This window comes from Pelodiscus sinensis, chromosome 2, assembly GCF_049634645.1.
Source record: "Pelodiscus sinensis isolate JC-2024 chromosome 2, ASM4963464v1, whole genome shotgun sequence".
Taxonomy (NCBI): Eukaryota; Metazoa; Chordata; order Testudines; family Trionychidae; genus Pelodiscus; species Pelodiscus sinensis.
In genome coordinates, this window is record NC_134712.1 from 228,207,660 (window position 1) to 228,226,956 (window position 19,297).

The following is a 19,297-nucleotide window of genomic DNA, read 5'->3' on the forward strand; positions in this document are numbered from 1 at the left end:
GGGTATTGCCCTTGATACATTGGCCACATTCCAACTTAGGTGATTACACTTCTCGCTGCCTGCCTTAGCCTGCTGTAATTTCACCTGGCTATGCTATGCTATGCTATTCCCCATTTTTTTACCCTAAACTTTGGGTTGTGTTCCTGCTCTCTATTAAACAGATTCTGCATTTCACCCTCATAGTGGCTATATTTAGCAGTGAGTGAAATGATGTCTGCTGATAGTTTACAAATGAGTCAATTATGCCTTTAAAGTACTTACAAATGTGTTAGGATAAAAAGCATTATGTAAATGTAAGATGATATTATTTGTGGATCTCAGATTTACTCAAAGTGGAACCACATTTCTGTTCATGGTGTTTTTTGTTGTCAAGGACAGATTGGAATGTATTTTTTTTCTTTCATTTGAATGATTCCCCTCTGGTAAGTCCAAAATTCAAGGGCATGTTTTATTTACAATAAAGATTTGCTTTTTGAGGTAAGCCCTGAAGTCTGTTACTTAGTCCATGCCAAACCATGATACTTTATCACTGTGTCTGTTGTGAGCAACCAGGCAATTAATACCACTTTTCAGCTGTTTTTTTAAAAAAAAGTTTTGTGGGCACACCTTATCCCTGCATTTAATTATGGCTATAGCTGTCTGTGAGTGCAAATGATTGTTTCAAGAGCTCTAGTTATCTTCTTGCTTCTGCTGACACCTATGCACCTACAAAACTGGAGAGACAGGTGAGGTTCCTTAACAAATGTTGCTGTTTGCCTCATTGAACTATTGCATCTAACTTTGTAAAGGACTATGGCAAATCAAATTGTTCTGATGTCCGATAAACTCATTCTAACAGGTGCTGGGGAACATGGCTGAATAAGGTACTATACCTTATGTAGAATAGTGATAGAAATGTAGCCGTGTTAGTCTGGTGTAGCTGAAACAAAATACAGGACTATGTAGCACTTTAAAGACTAACAAGATGGTTTATTAGATGATGAGCTTTCGTGGGCCAGACCCACTTCCTCAGATCAAATAGTGGAAGAAAATAGTCACAACCATATATACCAAAGGATACAATTTAAAAAAATGAACACATATGAAAAGGACAAATCACATTTCAGAACAGAAGGGGGATGCAGGGGTGGGGGAAAGGAAGTTAAATGCCTGTGAGTTAATGATATTAGAGGTGGGGAAGGGGAGATGTCTGTGAGTTAATGGTATTAGAGGTGATAATTGGGGAAGCTATCTTTGTAATGGGTAAGGTAGTTAGGGTCTTCGTTCAGTCCCCTGCGGAGAGTGTCGAATTTTAGCATGAATGCCAGTTCAGAGGATTCCCTTTCAAGTGCAGATTTGAAAGTCTTCTGAATTAGGATGCATGTGATTAGGTCATTGAGACAGTGTCCTTTCTGGTTGAAATGTCAAGAAACTGTTTTTTCTTTGTGATCCTGTCTAATGTCTGTTTTGTGGGCATTGATTCTTTGGCGAAGTGTCTGAGACGTTTGTCCAATGTACAAAGCAGACGGATACTTTCGGCACATGATAGCATAGATTATATTTCTAGATGCACAGGAATATGTGTTCTTGATCTTATAAAAGATCCCCACCTCTAATATCATTAACTCACAGGCATTTACCTTTCTTCCCCTCTCCCTCCCCCCCCCCCCCCCACATCCCCCTTCTGTTCTTAAATGTGATTTGTCCTTTTCATATGTGTTCATTTTTTTTAATTGTATCCTTTGGTATATATGGTTGTGACTATTTTCTTCCACTATTTGATCTGAGGAAGTGGGTCTGGCCCACGAAAGCTCATCATCTAATAAACCATCTTGTTAGTCTTTAAAGTGCTACATAGTCCTGTATTTTGTTTCAGCTATACCTTATGTAGGTTAGTCTACTCTATAGAGTTCATCTGTTGTGTCTCGCTCATGTCAGTATCTAGCATGAAATTCCACACATGCCTTTTATTTAGGAAAGAACACAAAAGTATGTTATCTTATTCCTCTGGAATTTTCCACAGTTATTTAGCATGTTAGTTTAAACATAATTAGTTTGAGGGCTCTTGAAATTTATCTCTCTGAAGTTCTTATTTACATCAGGCTTGGAGTAGTTAATTTCACTTGAGGTAAACGTGAAGCATTAGATTGCAAACGTACCTAATCCATCTCTCCTCCCCCCATGACTAGAAATCCTGTGGTTAAAATAACACTGCCTCTATTCAGAGCACAAACTTAGAGCCGCTAGCTGAAGCAGACTCGGGATTTAGAGAACTCTCAGCAGATGAGTCTGTTAAGGTTTTGGTGTGGGTTTTTTTGTTTTGTTTTGTTTTGAAATCCTACTTCTGATTCATGAAAGGAAACCAGGATACCTTCTATTTGCATGCAAGGTAAAGATTTCCTGTGATCTGTGTGTATATATTTGGTGTGTGAAAACTGCAAAAGTGTTGCTGCTAATAGAGCTAAAAGCATTTGGCAAATGGCTTCACAATCTTTAACTGTTAATCTGGTCTTGTGCCTATTTCAATACAACAGGAATGAAATGAGAAGCTTACACAGAGAGGAGAGCAGCAGTGATTCTCTATCCCGTGGAAAAGAGGCTGAATGTTTAGGGAATAAATAAAATAATGTTTGGTGCAGTGACAAAACTAGATTTTATTGTTTGAGTCAGCCTAATGCTAAACTGGAACCTGATTTGTTTTGTTGAATGCTAAATCCAGTCACTCCCAGTGTCTGACCAGTGTAATCTCCATGTGAAATACTAAAGCTGTGTACTATAGGAGCACGCCGGATCTGTTCAGTGTACATATTAGTGCTATTACAATAAGAGAGCTATTATTCTAGAGCATTTTGATGCTGTGTTGCCAGATAATTAAGCGCCTTTATATTTTCTGTGTTGCTTTCAAAGACACAGTGTAAAAAAAAGAACATATTTTTCTTGAAACTCTATTTGATTCTGAAATGCAGGCATGCAATATAGTGTTTCATACAGTGTGCTTGAACTGTGTGCAGGGGTTTGAACTGTGCAAATGATGCCTGTGCTGCTTCTCCCCCAGTTTCGATCATAATAGATCCTAGGTATGAAATCAGTCCTTTGGGTCTTCATGCTTGGAAATCAATGGCCCCATCATTTGAAAATACGGGCAATATTGATTCCTGAGAACTGCTTGTTGGTTTGTTTTTTCCATATTGCCACTCAGCAGCCTATCGCATTCCTGAACTCTGTGTTCTTCTAACAGCACACAACACCACACAGATGCCCTCACAGGTGGTACTCTGAATCCTCCAAGCCCATTCACATTTTGAAGTGCTAACTTTCCCATCTCCTCTCTTCTAGTTCATAGCCTTTCTCTGTTTGGTGCTAGAGTGGCTCTTTATGTAGCTTATCTTGTGGGCTGTATTCATACAATACATGGCCATCACCTGCCCCCCACTGTCCCCAACATGCATCACCTCTAATAGCATGTCCCGAACTACACTGGTCCTAGGGAGAAACAGTGGTGAGGCTAGTAGCAAAGCAGGTTTCTCATGTCTCAGATTATGCAATGCCACTATAAAGCCCCTGGGTTGGCAAAGGCACATGCATCTTTAAAACTGACAGTACTTCTTTGTCTTGTGAAGAGAAATGCAGCTTATCGTTTTGTACTACTGCCCGCTTTATGGATTGGAACATAGAGTCTTATAATAAAGACACAGGCACAGGTTTTTAATGATACCAATGAGCAATGAACAACAAAGACATGTTAAAGAGGCAGCCAAGAGGAGATTAGATATTCTCAGGACAAAGAAATGTGGTTAGGTAGCAACTATAAAATTTCAGTATAGAAAGTCAAGCTGATGTCGTCATTTTAACTTCACAGGCTAGTGCCAAGAATTGTAAGTTCTGTATTTTTCAGAGAGGAAACCTCACCTTCCCCCCCGTCCCCATATTCACAATTTGTTCATGTGGAAAAATGAACCTTTATGGAAGATATTTATGGGAACCGGCCAGAGGAGTGTTTTGTATCATTATTAATAGAAATAATACATGTATGCAGAGAACCATTATATTTTACTGTAAGCTCCCTGTACCCAAGAAATAAGAAGCTCAAATGTTATGGAGGAAGGATGGTTTCAGAAAAACTGGTGGAAATATAGACAGAGCTGGAAGGGTAGGAAGAGCTGTTAAGGGCACAAAAGACTCATTCATTTCCTTGAATTCACATATTCTCCCTGTGACTTTGGGAAGATGCACATGAAATGAATAGCATCACCAGCCTTTCTCTCTACAGTGTGAATGTTGTTTATATATACAGCACCATAGATGGGCATGGTGCTTCAACCGACAAATGCAGATGATGGAAATGTAAAATGGAGGTCCTGATCATTAAATTCTATCCTAGGTAATTAGGTTCTGACTTTCTAAATTCTCCCAAGAGAGTCAAGTTGTTTGGGATCTTTCACTTTCTGCCCTAACCTCTGGTGTAGTTTTGTGCACTGTTGAACAGCTGTTGTGTTCTGTTGCGAAGGTAGCTGTGTGCTCGGGGTGAGTGGATTCATGCACAGAGATGGTTTGGGTAATGCCACCAAACCTTTGGCTGCAGCATGCCTTGGATTACGGAAGTCCCTGACTATCAAAAATGATGTGCAATGTCACTGGAATACTTGTAACTTATGTTCTAGTGATGTGTAGTGAACAAACTGCTGTTCACTGACTGAGGGCTGAAGTTGCCGTACTTAGATCTACTTTTCATGGTGTCTGCACGGCAGTGTTTACAGGATTGACAGGCAGCGACCAATCCTGGCCAGTGGTCTGGTCATACCCAGGGTTATGTCTACATTGGCAAGATTTTGCGCAAATACTTTTAACGCAAGAGTTTTTGCGTTAAGGTACTTCTGCAAGAGAGCGTCAACACTGGCATGTGCTTTTGCGCAAGAGATGTGCTTTTGCGCAAAAGAATCAGTTCCAGTGTAGACTCTCTCTTGCACAAGAAAGCTCTGATGTCCATTTTAGCCATCGGGATTTCTTGCGCAAGAAATTCATGTTGCCTGTCTACACTGGCCTCTTGCACAAGAACAGTTGCGCAAGAGGGCTTTTTCCTGAGCGGGAGCATCATAGTTCTTGCACAAGAAGCCCTGATTTCTTACATTAGAACGTCAGTGTTCTTGCGCAAGAACTCGTAGCCAGTGTAGACAGGCAGCAAGTTTTTGCGCAAAAGCGGCCACTTTTGTGCAAAATCTTGCCAATATAGACACAGCCCAAGAGTTCAATAGGGATAACCTGGCAACCTGAGATCTGTCTCTGTTTATTGCAGCACTGCCTGAGCCACAGCACAACTTCTCCCCTCCCACTATTTAAGAGGACACCTCCACCTAACTGTCATTCCCCTAACTCCATGACAAGCATACCTACCCGTTGTGAACACCTTCACTCTTGTACTCTTCCCTGTTATAGGCAGTTTGAGGGACAGATGCCTGTGTAGGATCTCACCTAGCATAAGGAGCACTGGTTGGGAGGCTGAATCAGTTACTGTTACTGAAGTGCTCTGAGATGCTTGTGTGAAAGCTATTAAAGCAGAAAATAGTCCAGTGTATTCATTATTAGTGTTATTTATTTACTATAGACTGCGTGAATCTGGTGATGTAAGGTGGTGGACTAATATCCCCAGCTGTCTTACAATCCCGGAATGTGAGCGGTATTTGCTGAGTGCAGGCATGCACTGTACAAGTTTCCTCAAATAGCTCTAGGAGAGCATTTCACTCTAACCTGCAACTCTTGCTATCTCATCCTTTCATTGTTATAGCAAAGGTGCAGCAGCAGCATCTCTCGGGAACTAAAATGCCGCCATCCAACTCATTTTTCTTTCAGAGCCAACTGGGATTTGAACCTACTTCTCACGGCACCATTTATCCCAAATAACTACTCTTGGGCTGTGTCTAGACTAGAAAGTTTTTCCGCAAAATCATCTGATTTTGCGGAAAAACTTGCCAGCTGTCTACACTGGCCGCTTGAATTTCCAGAAAAGCACTGACGATCTCATGTAAGATCATCAGTGCTTTTCCGGAAATACTATGCTGCTCCCATTTGGGCAAAAGTCTTTTTCTGAAAGACTTTTGCGCAAAAGGGCCAGTGTAAATAGCACAGTAGTGTTTTCCGGAAAAAATCCCCAATCGCGAAAATGGCGATCGGGGCTTTTTTGCGGAAAACCGCGTCTAGATTGGCCACGGATGCTTTTCCGCAAAAAGTGCTTTTGCGGAAAAGCATCCTGCCAATCTAGACGTGCTTTTCCGAAAATGCTTTTAACGGAAAACTTTTCTGTTAAAAGCATTTGTGGAAAATCATGCCAGTCTAGACGTAGCCAAGGGGTTAATGTATTTCCTCTTGTTTGAGAATACACAAATTGGTAACAATCAGCAGAAGTGACCTAGAGACACAAAACTTAGGTGAGAGTTCTCAGTACTTATTTAATGCCTCTCTCATTCAAAGTCCTTTTCAGATCAGGAGGTGAAGCTAGGTGGTATGATGAGAGAATGGGTGTTTTACCACTTTAGAGAGATTAAGGCCCCTCCGGAAAATTCAGAACCAGATGCAGGTCTCAATTCTGAACCTCCCTTAAGTTTGGGCCCATTTCTAAAATGTAATGTGTAAATTGCCAGAGATTTACATACGGAAAATGTAAGGAATAGAATATATACAGGGCTCTAATCACATAAAAAACACGAAGTGGTGTCTGGCCTTTTGCAACAGAAACAATATTCCCTTCTACTTAATAGTGCAGTGCCTTGGCAGTGTGTTCCCATTCTCTCTGAGGCTCTCCCTTTCTATTATTTTGCAGGTATTGGAACTTGTCTGTTTATGCTCTTGGCATTTTCCACCTGCAGGGAAGAAAGTGCCTCCTGTTGTTAAATCTCTGATGTAGTATAATGTTAAGCTTTGCACTGTGCTGAGCTCTGCTGTACAGAGATAACTGAGTACAGTGCCCAAAAGGAGCCACAGGAGCCTAAAAACCCCCCCTAAATCTTGTGGTTTCCATCCTTGTGCCCCACACAGATCACAAAGATTTTAAAATGAAAATGTATCTAGAATGTCCAACATCCAGGGCAATCAGCGTGTCCTTGTCAAAGAGCTGCCACAACACATGATGGAGCATAACTTGACGTGCCTCTGTTTGCCCCTCCCCTGCTCCATGTGCTCTCAGAATGTATAGTTCTGAGTAGGGACTTAATTCAGTATCCACTGTAAGTTCGCAATCATCTATGACAGCACTTCACACTAGTGACTATAGTGTTTGTTTACGTACATCCTGGGCAATCTTGTCAATTGAGACAGTTAAAAGGGGTGTATGTCAGTGAAGAAAGGGCTTTATTTACTGTGTATTAAGTTTTGCTGCAATCACTCACATCAGTTATCTATGTACAGGCAGTCCCCCGGTTACGTACAAGATAGGGACTGTAGGTTTGTTCTTAAGTTGAATCTGTATGTAAGTCGGAACTGGCGTCCAGATTCAGCCACTGCTGAAACTGACCGCCAGTTCTGACTTACATACAGATTCAACTTAAGAACCCCAAGTCCCCAAGTCAGCTGCTGCTGAAACTGATCAGCGGCTGATTCCAGGAAGCCCGGGGCAGAGCAACTTTGCCTCGGGCTTCCTGTAGTCAGCGCTGGTCAGTTTCAGCAGCGGCTGACTTGGGGACGCCTGGGGCAGAACAGCTGGGGTGCTCCTGGGTTGCTCCAGTAGCGCCGCTCCTCAGCGCTACTAGACCAACCCAGCAGCACCCCAGCTGCTCTGCCCCAGGCGTCCTGATTCAGCCGCTGCTGAAACTGACCAGCCGCGGCAGAATCAGGACGCCTGGGGCAGAGCAGCTGGGGTGCTACCGGGTTGGTCCAGTAGTGCCCAGAGCAGCGCTGCGGGACCAACCGGCAGCGCCCCAGCTGCTCTGCCCCAGGGTCCACAACAAAAGCCTGGTCTGCTGGGGGGGCACACTAGCTGCGCCCTCCCCAGCAGCCCAGGGACACAGGGAGCAAAGCCGCAGCAGTGGGGTGCCGCGTCTCTGAGGCTTTGCTCTGGCGGGGGACCGCCGCGGCTGCGGCTTTGCTCGCAGTGCCCCTGGTCTGCTGGAGACGGTCCCCAGCAGACCAGGGGCACCGCGAACAAAGCCGCAGCCGCGGCGGGTTCCCGTGCTTCTGAGGCTTTGCCAGAGCAAAGTCTCAGAAGCGTGGGACCCCGCCGTGACTGCGGCTTTGCTCACGGTGCCCCTGGTCTGCTGGAGACGGTCCCCAGCAGACCAGGGACAACGCGAGCAAACCCGCCGCGGCTGTGGCTTTGCTCCTGATGCCCCTGGTCTGCTAGAGACGGTCCCCAGCAGACCAGGGGCACCGGGAGCAGCTTTTCTCGCCCCGGAGGTCGAGGTGGCGGGACCGCTGCCTGCGAGCTCCGGGGCGAGAGAGCCCCGTTCGTAAGTGCGGATCCGACATAAGTCGGATCCGCGTAAGTCGGGGACTGCCTGTACTTCAGTGCAAAGTAGACATTAAATGAAATACCCTTGTCAACTCTGCATCTTGAAGAAACACAAATAGCCTCCTCCCTCTTCTTTATTCCATATTGAAGATCTTTCACTCTTGTGCTCTCTCTTTTTCTCACACACACACACTGTTTTTCACATGTTGAAACAGTCTACTTTTAACTCACATAATGCACTCTTACTTTGGTAGGAACCACCTTTAAGTATGAATCAAGACAAAGTTATGTCCTCAAAGCCATTCATAGTTTACCACATCTCATTTTGTAAAAGGTCTGAGATCTCTTTCTTGATATTGAGATCATGCCAAGCAGCTGCCCCAATCACAATGCAGAGTGTCATGTAATCGCTAAATAAATTTATTGCAAGTTTTTCTCTGGGTGTTATTGTTGTCCCAGAAATGTAATATTTCAAAGACTACCATTAAGAATTGTTTTGGTCTATAGTAAATTATTTCTGAAGATATACAGCGCTAACAGCATGGGTACTTTTTTTTTTCTTGGAATTGATAAGCATTAATTCTTACAAACTTTTCACAAATTTGGGTGAAAATACAAACATCTATATCAAAGTTTTTTTTAAACTAAATTTTATTAAATAAAATTCTACAAGAGAGGCATCTTCTAGTATTGGCCTCTCACAGGTACAGAACATCCGGACTGAGTTGTAGTTTGAAGTGTTCACGTTGACTTCGGTAGCCATGTGTAGAACATGAAGGACCAAGAGGCAGATGACTAAAGGGGAAGCAACTCAAAAAATGGCCTGATTTCAAAGATTCTGAATACTCACAGCAGAACTCACTGAAATCAAATTAAGTTCTGTGCGCTCTGTTCCTTGTATAAAAAGGCCTTGATTCACTATAGTATTTTAGGAACCTAAAGCCCACTTTAGGAGCCTAGATCTGGTTTTAGGTTCCTAAGTCTCAGTTTGAGGCTCCACTGTGATTCACAAAACTCCCGTTGAAATATGTAGGCACCTAAACTCTCACTTGGTGCCTAAATTTCTGCAGCAAAAAGCTCCCTAAGCACCTCTGTTTTTGTAAAAATGGCACAAGCACCTGATTCTAAAGAGAGTCCCAAGTTGTGAATTGCTAGCAGAGATAGGCACCTCCCCCCCCCCCCCCCCCCAGCCTGCCTCTGTGAGAGAGGTGGAGTTTAGCAAACACCACTGTGATTGCTAACTCCCATGATTTACTTAGTCAACTACCTGCTTAGCATATTGGGGGTTTGTTTTGGTTTGTTTGTTTTTTAATTTCTGTCCTATCTTCCTCAGACATCACTATTTTGATATGAACTAACAGTGACAAAACCTCTCTCAACATATGTTTGGGATAGAAAACTGGCTCTTCACTTTTAAATGATAGAAGAGTCCAAGAAGGAAAGGATTTGGGATTATGAACCATCACCTATAATTCTGCCTCTTCTTCCTCCTCTTCTAGGCCATTTGGGTTTAGTCATTATGGCTAAGCAATGGAAAGACTATTGCTTCTGTGTATTTTGATTTTGTCCTTGTGTTGTTTGAGTTCTTTCTTGTTAATTACATTAAGCCAGATTTCCACGGAAACTACAATACTCATGTCATCAGCCTGCAATCTGTCAAGTCCCTCTAAAACCTTCAATTGCATCTGTAAACTTAATGTTTTTCTGTACAATGCCTTGTGCATAAAATGCATGCTCACTGAACCAAAACCCTTGTCCTGAGGGCAGATCCTAACATATTTAGGACAGTTTTCAACTAAATGAAGAGGTTCATCCTCTGGAGAGTTCCAGTGAGTGCTATTGAGGAGGTGGCGTATCAATCAACCTTTTCATGTAATCACCCGCGAGGCTTATGATGGCTGCAGAAGCATTTTTTAATTTGCACAATTTATGGTAACACTGCATTAGATATGGCAAAAATTGTACTAAGATTAATATATTGTGCTGAACATCTAAACCTCAGTAGTTCTCATCCTTTTCAGTTTATTTTCATTGACAGAGCAACTGGAAAAACCTTTTATCATACTGTTCTCTGAATTACTGGAAGCCATCTGCAGCAACATGGATACAATGTTCCACAGTTTAATTTCAGATGTAGAATCAATACTTCACTGTCTCAATCCACTAGGTAGAAACGCATTTTCCAGGTATGGGATCTTGTAACCATTATCCAGCCATTCCTCATGTTCAACCAACCATCCTGCATAACTGTCAATTTTTTTTTAGGTTCTTCCTTTAATTTTTTGCTCTGTCTTTACTTGTCATGTTGTAGTGCACTTGTAGGTTTAAATCTGTCCAGAAGAGTTTATCCAGGGAGAAGAACTTCAGTTATTTCTTTAAATTGCTATTTTGTGTTACATTATCTGAACACTTCATTATTGCTACAGAAGATGCTTGGAACTTTTCAAGTTCAAATCTTTGCCTTTCAGTTCTTTGTATTGCATAGTTTCCATACCAAGAACATGTTAAGAAAAGCTGATTGAAAATCATGGAGGTCATGCAACTCCCATATGTGATTCATGGGGTTTCTGGAAGTGCTCGGCACTGCAGAGAATTTGGCCACTCATATTTAGGTTCTTAATCTTAGGTATGAAAATTCTGGCCACGGTGTTTAAAATTAGGAATCCAAACAATAAATATTAGAACCCATTTCTGAAAATGAGACTTCAGCCTCTGCTTCATTTTCCCAGTAATAGTTGCCTAAGGAACCATGCTGACAAATTCAGTAGTAGTATGGCGCACTATGCATATGCAAAGCTGGATACGTGCTGATTTGTTACTTATTAACTGAAAATACTATGTAATCATTCCTGTCAAACTGAGACTAAATCATCCAAATGCAAACCATATATGTCTGTCTTGCTTGGTGCTATAAACTGTCTACACCAGCCCATGGTTACTTCAATTGCGTAAGTTATTACATATCTTTTGTCAATCAGATAAGTAAATACTTTGAACAGCTCCTGAACTCTATATAACAAGCTACACCTGTTCCAGCAAAGCATATTGCCTGACCAATTCTGAACTATAAGTTGAACTATAAGCCCTGACTTAGATATGGCAAAAATTGTACTAAGATTAATATATTGTGCTGAATTTCTAGACCTTAGTAGTTGTCATCCTAAAGTTAATGGTGTAACTTGGAGCAGTATTTGGCTCATTGTGGGCTTTTTAAAATTCCTAACCGTTTTAGAACTAATAAGATGAGCAAGCCAATTAAAAATGTTCACAACAGAACCACTTTCCTTCAGTTCCAAGTAGTATATTGCTGTGAGTCAAATCTTCATAATCCTCTTATCGCGAATTAATTGTGGTGTTGAGGGGTTGGGAGCTCTACAGTATTAGAGAAGGACAGAATCCCTGCTTGAGCTATTACAACCTCAGTGTTCAGACTCCAGTGAGGGCTCTGATACCACAGCATGAAGAGCAGCATAAGCAGGAAGAGGAGCATAGGAATTAATAGAGGGCTTGGCCAGTGAATCCATATAGCTTCAGATCTGCTGCATAACTGGGCACCAGTTCCACTTTGCATTCTACATGTCCAGGCAGGAAGGGTGGATTTGTTTCTGTGAACTCAAGGAGTGCAGTTATGAATTTCATTGCCTGCCAGTTTTAGTGATAGGCCATTCTGGTTTTGGAAATGCATCAGTTAAAGAGGCTGATATAAGCTGTGCGTCTGCAGCATTCAGTCTAGTATTAGTTTAGGGTGGCACTTTATGAAATATTTCTTTATATTTCCTATGACTATTTTACTTTTGTTTCCTTCAGGATGCAATGAATTAAACCAGTTCACTTCCTTACACAAAAGGGATCATATTACAAGCAGGAATGCTTCAGAGCCTTTTCAACAGTAACTTGTTTTGGAACTGAGTGAGTGGGGAGGAGGGGAAATGGGAAGACCACCAAGACTCAATGTATGAGCAATGCTCTTCCATTCTTTCAGTGAGATTTTTCAGGCTGCCCAGACTTATAGGGGTTGAGTCTGCTCCCACTGAAATCAATTGCAAAATTTTCATTGACTTTAATGATGCAGCACTAAGTCCCAAGATGTTAATTTAAGACCTGATCTGAGCATACTACTGGGCACAGAACTTTCTAACTGACTAGTCCCATTGTCTTCAGGGGAGATTGTCACATCACTAAAGCTATGTCTACATTACGCCTTATAAAGGTGAGGCTGTGCCACTGCAGCCAGGCCGTGGTAAGGTGCACAGTGTAGCTACTGTTGGAAGGAGAGAGCTCTCCCAGCAACAAAATAAAAACCATCCCCAATGAAGGGCGGTAGCTTGATCACCAGGAGAGCATGTCCTGATGATGAAGCACTGTCCACAATAGTGCTTTTCGATGTTAAAACTTTTGTAATTTATGGGGTGGGTTTTTTCCCCTCCCTGAACAACAAAAGTCTGAACAACTCCCTTAACAACAAAAATGCAGCACAGACAAAGCTTGGTAGGAAGCGTTTGTAAGATCAGATGCAGAGTACAGAGTGAACCTCTCTAGTTTGGGGACCTGACCAGTGCTGAACCAGAGAATTTGTCAGACCCAGAGGGTGCGTTTAGACTGGCATGGTTTTGCACAAAAGCGTCTGCTTTTGCACAAAATCTTGCCGCCTGTCTACACTGGCCGCGAGTATTTGCGCAAGAACGCTGACTTTGTAATGTACAAAATCAGTAGTTCTTGCGCAAATACTCCGATGCTCCCACTCGGGATAAGCCCGCTTGCGCAAGTATTCTTGCGCAAGAGGGCCAGTGTAGACAGCCACGTTAATTTCTTGCACAAGAAAGCATGATGGCTAAAGTGGCCATCGGCGCTTTCTTGCGCGAGAGAGCATCTACACTGGCACAGATGCTTTTGCGCAAAAGCAAATCTTTTGCGCAAAGGCACATGCCAGTATAGATGCTCTCTTGTGCAAATACTTTTAACGGAAAAACTTTTCCATTAAAAGTATTTGCGCAAAATCATGCCAGTCTAGACGCAGCCAGGGAGTTCAATATTGTCTAGCAGCATTACTAACATTTCCACTGCTTACTGCTCTCCTAGAAGACATTTAGGGGTAAATTAGAGCTAAATAACTGCACAGAACACTGAGAGCCAGGACTAGTGGCTGTAAACAAACTTTATGGGATCATGGGAAACTTTGCCATACCCATGATAAGTGGACAGCGGTCTAACTAAATCATGCTGGATCACGGATGTTTCCAGACCTTAGAATCATAGGGCTGGAAGAGACCTCAGGAGGTCATCAAGTTCAGCCCACTGCCCAAAGCAGGACCAATCCCAACTAAATCATCCCATCCAGGGTTTTGTCAAGCTGAAACTTAAAAACTTCTAGGGATGGAGATTCCAACACCTCCCTACGTAACCCATTCCAGTACTTCACCACCCTCCTGGTTAAATAGTTTTTCCTAATATCCAACCTAGACCTCCCCCACTGTAATTTGAGACCATTGCTCCTGGTTCTGCCGTCTGTCACTACTGAGAACAGCCTCTCTTCATTCTCTTTGGAATCTCCCTTCAGGAAGTTGAAGGCTGCTATCAAATCCCATCTCACTCTTCTCTTCTGTAGACTAAATGAGCCCTCATCCTTCAGCCTCTCCTCGTAAGTCATGTGCTCAGGTCCCCTAATCATTTTGGTTGCCCTCCACTGGACCTTCTCCAATGTTCCACATTCTTTCTGTAGTGCCAGACTCTCTGTACTCAGATATAAGGTCCTAACTCAACAGATCCCGTAAGATCGTTTAACTTTGTCAGAGATTTAAAAACTTGCTTAAAGTTAAGCTGGTGCGTAAGTGATTGGCTGAACTGAGTCCTCGGTAAAAAGATTTGAAATCTTTATTTTTGTTGGTAGACAAAACCCTCCTGGTAAACACTAGTCTCTGGAAGTTGATTTTTTTTTTTAAATCATTGTGGACACAGATTCATTTACTAAGTGCCAGCCATATAGATGGTGCTGTTCACATGTAAAAGAAGACAGAGGGACCCTAGAATTAGGTACCTAAATTCTGAATTTAGGCACCTAAGTCTGGCTCCACTGTGATCCACAAAAGTCCAGTTGAACCCCATAGGACCCTACACTCATGCGGTGTCTACATTTTTTTTTCCAGAATAAAAGCTCCCTAGACATCTGCTTTCCTATGTCTGGGCATATGCAATCCTGCCTCACTAGCCATCTGGACACTTGTTTCCTGCCTAAGCCCCAGGATGACCCAGGGATCAGGGAAAGATAAGCATTCACCTGCCTAAGTCACATGCAGAGCCCAATCTGCAGGTCCACCTCTCAGCATGCCTACCAGAAAGGCTCCCATTCAAAATTGAGGAGGTGGGGGGTAGTACTAGTGCCTGTGCCCAACTTACAACTTTTATTTAGCTCAGTGGTTAGAGACCCAGGTTCAAGTCTCACCTCTGCTAGTGAGGGAGAAAGGATTTAAACAGGGGTTTCCTATCCCTCAGGAAAGGTCTTCAACAGTGGTGAAAGTAACTTAAAATTTCTTACAGAAACTGTCCTATTGCAACCCGGGTCCCTGACACTTCTTTAAACAGCTCCCTGCTGGTTTCTGCCACAGCTCAGCCAGCTCTTGCCGGAGCCGCACACCAGGGCACACGCACTTACTTTCACCTCTGGTCTTCAACTGCAGTTATGTCATATTCTGATGTGGGGCTCTCTCAGTCTCTCCTATTGAAGCTGTTGTACTCTGGATCAATAATGGAAAAGTGGCTGGAGCAACAGGAATGAACCTAGGGTCTTTGACTTCACAGATGGATGCCTTAGCCACTGGACTACAGAGTCATTTTGGGGCTTTCTCTCTCTGGCCCAATGCCTATTCCACTGTGGATAAATACTTAGAATCACTGGGCTGGCAAGAGAATGACTCTGTAGCCCAGCGGTTCGGGCACTGTGATGCGTCAGGGTTGTCATGCCCGTGTTACCATCTGCCCTTACCATGCGGAAGCCTGTCTATATGGGTATGTCTACACAGCAGCGTTATTTCGGAATAACTGATGTTATTACGAAACAACAAAATGTGTGTCTACACCGCAAACCATTATTTCAAAATAGTGTCGAGCTGGAAGACTTCTTACTCCGACTCCAGTAATCCTCATTTCACGAGGAGTAAGGGAAGTCGAAGTAAGAGTGTTCTTCCTTCAACTGCTTGTGGTGTAGATGGTGCCAAAAGCCGAAGTAAGACATTTTGACTTCAGCCGATGCAATTGACGTAGCTGAAGTTGTGTATCTTAATTCGACTTTTTCCCTGCAGTGTAGACATGCTGTATGGCTGCCAGGAGTCCGCTCCCTAACTCCATTAGCCACAGTCAACATAAACACACTCTTCTCAGCCTGCACAGGCTCCACTTTCCCTCTGCATGTACCTTCGGCCCTCTGAGCATCTGACTGGAGGGTCCTGCCCCTGCTCCACTGGATGCTCTCAGTAGTCAGAGTCACTTCCTCCAGAGAAGCAGGACACCCAGCTTATCAGTTTTCCCTCAGACCAGTGGTCTATTCAACACATAGTATTTAGATAAACTTATACACCCCCCCCCCCATCGGGGTGTTCTATCTCTACTTTACCCTAAGGGCCAGACCCTACTCTACCCTTTCCCCAAAGACCCTGCCTTTGCTTTGCCCCTTCTCTGTCCCCTCCCCCAAGACCTCACCTTCTCTCTACCTCTTCTCTCACACACCCCAAGACCTCTACCCACAGACCAGACTCTGCCCTTCCCAACCTGTTAGGCAGCAGTCCCTTACCATCAGCTGCTGACCAGGGAACAGTTGTCGATGGTGAGTTTACAGTCAAAACAAGCAAAAGTTTAATTAATAAAGAGAAGAGATTCAAATGACAGCAAGTGGAAGTGTAGGTACAAAGGGGTACATATGAAATAAAATCATCACACACATTCAATAACTTAGATTTATTTAAATAGAGATTTTCACATCTCAAGCCTTGTCTAGATTGCTGTGGGCTATTCACTTAAGTTATGTAATTTCAACAACGTCAATAATGTTGCAGAAGCCGATGTCCTTAGGTTTTCATACTGCGGTATCTTTGCCATGGTCAGTAGACAGCTGACTCTCTTCTGTCAACTACTCTTACTCTTCCCATTTTAGTGGCATACCAGAGTCACTGGGAGAGCGCTGAGTGATCAATTTATTGTGTATATACTAGATGTGATAAATCGACACCCACTGGACCCTCTGGATCAACTGGCAGTGAGTGAAGGCATGCCCTTATAAAGCAAAGCTTACCCTAAAATCCTTGCAAGGTTTTCAGCTAGGCTTGGCTGTGATCCTTTTCTCATGAGACAAAACACACTTCCATTTGTCCCTTATATGAAGGATACTGCAACCCCAGAGATATCAAAACAGTCCTTTGATCTTTAGTCATAAACAGACACCCTCCTGCTGTGTGTTTCTTCCTGTAGATTTCACAGGCTCATGAGTTTTGCATTCTTGATTAGCTGGTGGCTCAGTATGCAAATAGACTTACATTGTGAGACAGACAATACATAAAGATCAGAGAGATAAGCATCTACTACTACATGCTTGACCAAAGGCATGTCGCCTCTTGGTGACCTGCCTTTAATTAAGCCTCTAAAGTCATAATTTCCAGTACAGCTCCATAGTTTCTTAAATATTATCCATATTTCACAATGATCAGTGGATTACTGACTCTCAGGAGGGACCTTATAGGCCACTCTGTGATGAAATATTGTGCACATATTTGAAACAAGGATCCCTGTAAAATTCTGTGCACCCCTTGTGCCCTCTGCCAGTTGACATAAAAAGGGGACACACCCCCGGGAAAAGGGAGATGCTCATTCACCCTGTCCCAGCCGCTCTTCATTATTTATCTAAAGCACAAAAGCGTCAAGAGGAGAAACTGAGGGAGCCCCACATCAAATATCCCATAGCTAGGTGGCTAGACTGGTCTCCTGAGCAGTGAGAAACCCTTTTTTTCTTCCTCTGTCGAGGGGAGTGGTAATGGAATTGGACCTGGGTCTTCCACATAGTTGTTGTGTGCTCCAACCACTCGCCTAACGGTGTGTGTGGAATGAGACACGTGACGCCTAAACCACCTGACTGCAAACAACTGGTTCCCATTCGCAGAGTGCTAAGCAGTGTGAGGTGTCTTTCAGCACTGCTCAGCCTAAGTTCCTTTGTGGATCTCACCCAGAGCCTATGAAACATCAATGGGACAATCTAATTCAAACACAGACTGTGCAGAATAGGTATATCTGATCAATACAACAAACTGGGATCTCTTTTGATTATTTGTTCATGGCTACACCTATCTATATGTACCTGTATCTCTCTCTCACTCTGTGTACGTGTGTATAATGATTTTTAGGCAGAAGGAAAGGGAGGAAGTGCTGTGTTTTTAATGATAACATAGAGGAAAGCGCAAAGGTGAGAGCAGGAGAAAGGTACAAACGGTGTGTAGGCGGAATTAAAATGCAAGTACTATTTTTGAAGTGCTTAATGGATGGTAATAAAGCCTATGAAAGTGTTCCTTCCATTCAGCAACATTTCTATGTGCATACATCAGTCTCATACATCAATGGAATGTTTTCTAATGTAAAAAGGAATATGCAGTAAAAGTGCAATTACTGTACAGTGCAGTCAGCGAACGTGCATACAAAAACAGGGTCACGTTTGCAGAAGAAAGGTTCATATTCCATGCTCAATTAATCCAGATGAACCTACACATGCCCTAATTACTACAATTGTCCTGGGTTATTTGCCTACCATAAAAATCAGTTGCCTGAACAGCTAGCTCTTTGCATGTGGAATCACTCAATTTGCCCATAGAATCAGTGCACAGGCATGTAGCTATAGCGATGCACAGCGCAAGGAGCTCTCTCTTGAACACATGGCTCAAAAATGTATAATTCTGAGCAAGGGGCTGAATTCCTTTCTCCAGTCTGGCTCACTTCAGCCTGCTCCGGTGGCATAAAGGAACCCAAAAGGCCCTGGGATCTCCCAATCTGGGGATTCCTCTACTGTAGTATAAACCACCTCCTCATGGGTGAACACAGGGCTGGGGGAGGCAAGCCCCCAGGCCTGCCCCTTCTGCCCAACACTCCGCTCCCCCATAGAAGCCAAGCCCCCCACCAAAGGGGCAAGCCTTCAGCCCCCCACAGGAGCCTCCCTGGCTCCGGAGCACCACTGGGAGGACAGGTGGCCCCAATCTCCCCACCTGCTGGAAGCCATGCTGAAGCAGTAGGCATTCTGGGTGCAGAGTGTGGGAGGGGCTATGCCTGGCAGTTTGGAAAGGCATTGCCTTCCTCTGCCTCTTATACCCACCGCCTAAGCACCTCCTGCATCACCACTCGCTCCAGCCTTCACAGTCAGGGCTGAATTTAGGCCCATGATTCCTTTCAGTGGAGGTAAAACCAAACCTCTTGATGCTTTTCACTGAGTTTATTTTATTGAAAAAGTTTGGCTAATTATGGATACTGTGGAGACAAATGTGCTATTAACCAAATTCTAAAATAATGGTTAAAGTAACCAAGTGGAGACAGCTTTCCCTTATGCTCTGTGAATTTTATCTTATCTTTATTGATTTTTTTTCCTCTCCTGAAGCTTTCACTGATTTTTGGTTCCTTAGTGATTTTTTTTTTCTTGTGTCTGATTTTTCTGTAAAAGACTCATGGAGTTTGAGAGGAGTATTGTTACATGGAATGGATTTGATGCCCCTTCCATCACACTTATCATGTGCTCCTGGTTTCTAACATCACAAAAGATTTCTTCAAGCTCTCATTATCTTGTTTCATACTTTAATAGAAAAGCTAAAAAGTTTTTGGCAAATGGCCTTATCACATTTAATAGACTATTCTTTTAAGCCC

At 43.1% G+C, this 19,297-nt stretch overlaps 1 protein-coding gene and 1 long non-coding RNA gene across 6 annotated transcripts in view; one reads left to right on the top strand and one right to left on the bottom strand.

Moving 5' to 3' along the window:
• LOC142827374 (uncharacterized) overlaps nucleotides 1-19,297 on the bottom strand; it is an 84,163-nt gene that overhangs the window by 33,379 nt on the left and 31,487 nt on the right. The gene's annotated exons all lie outside the window — the stretch shown is intronic.
• JCAD (junctional cadherin 5 associated) overlaps nucleotides 519-19,297 on the top strand; it is a 90,450-nt gene continuing 71,671 nt past the window's right edge. Inside the window, exon 1 of one of the 5 annotated variants that reach the window (XM_075922598.1) lies at nucleotides 519-725. In XM_075922598.1, coding sequence (XP_075778713.1) covers nucleotides 652-725 — 74 coding nt within the window. In that variant the 5' untranslated portion in view covers nucleotides 519-651. Of the gene's footprint in view, nucleotides 726-2,194; nucleotides 2,369-10,455; nucleotides 10,603-19,297 lie in introns of those variants that run through there. The other 4 variants (XM_075922594.1, XM_006110648.3, XM_006110645.3 and 1 more) reach the window with 4 other exon arrangements.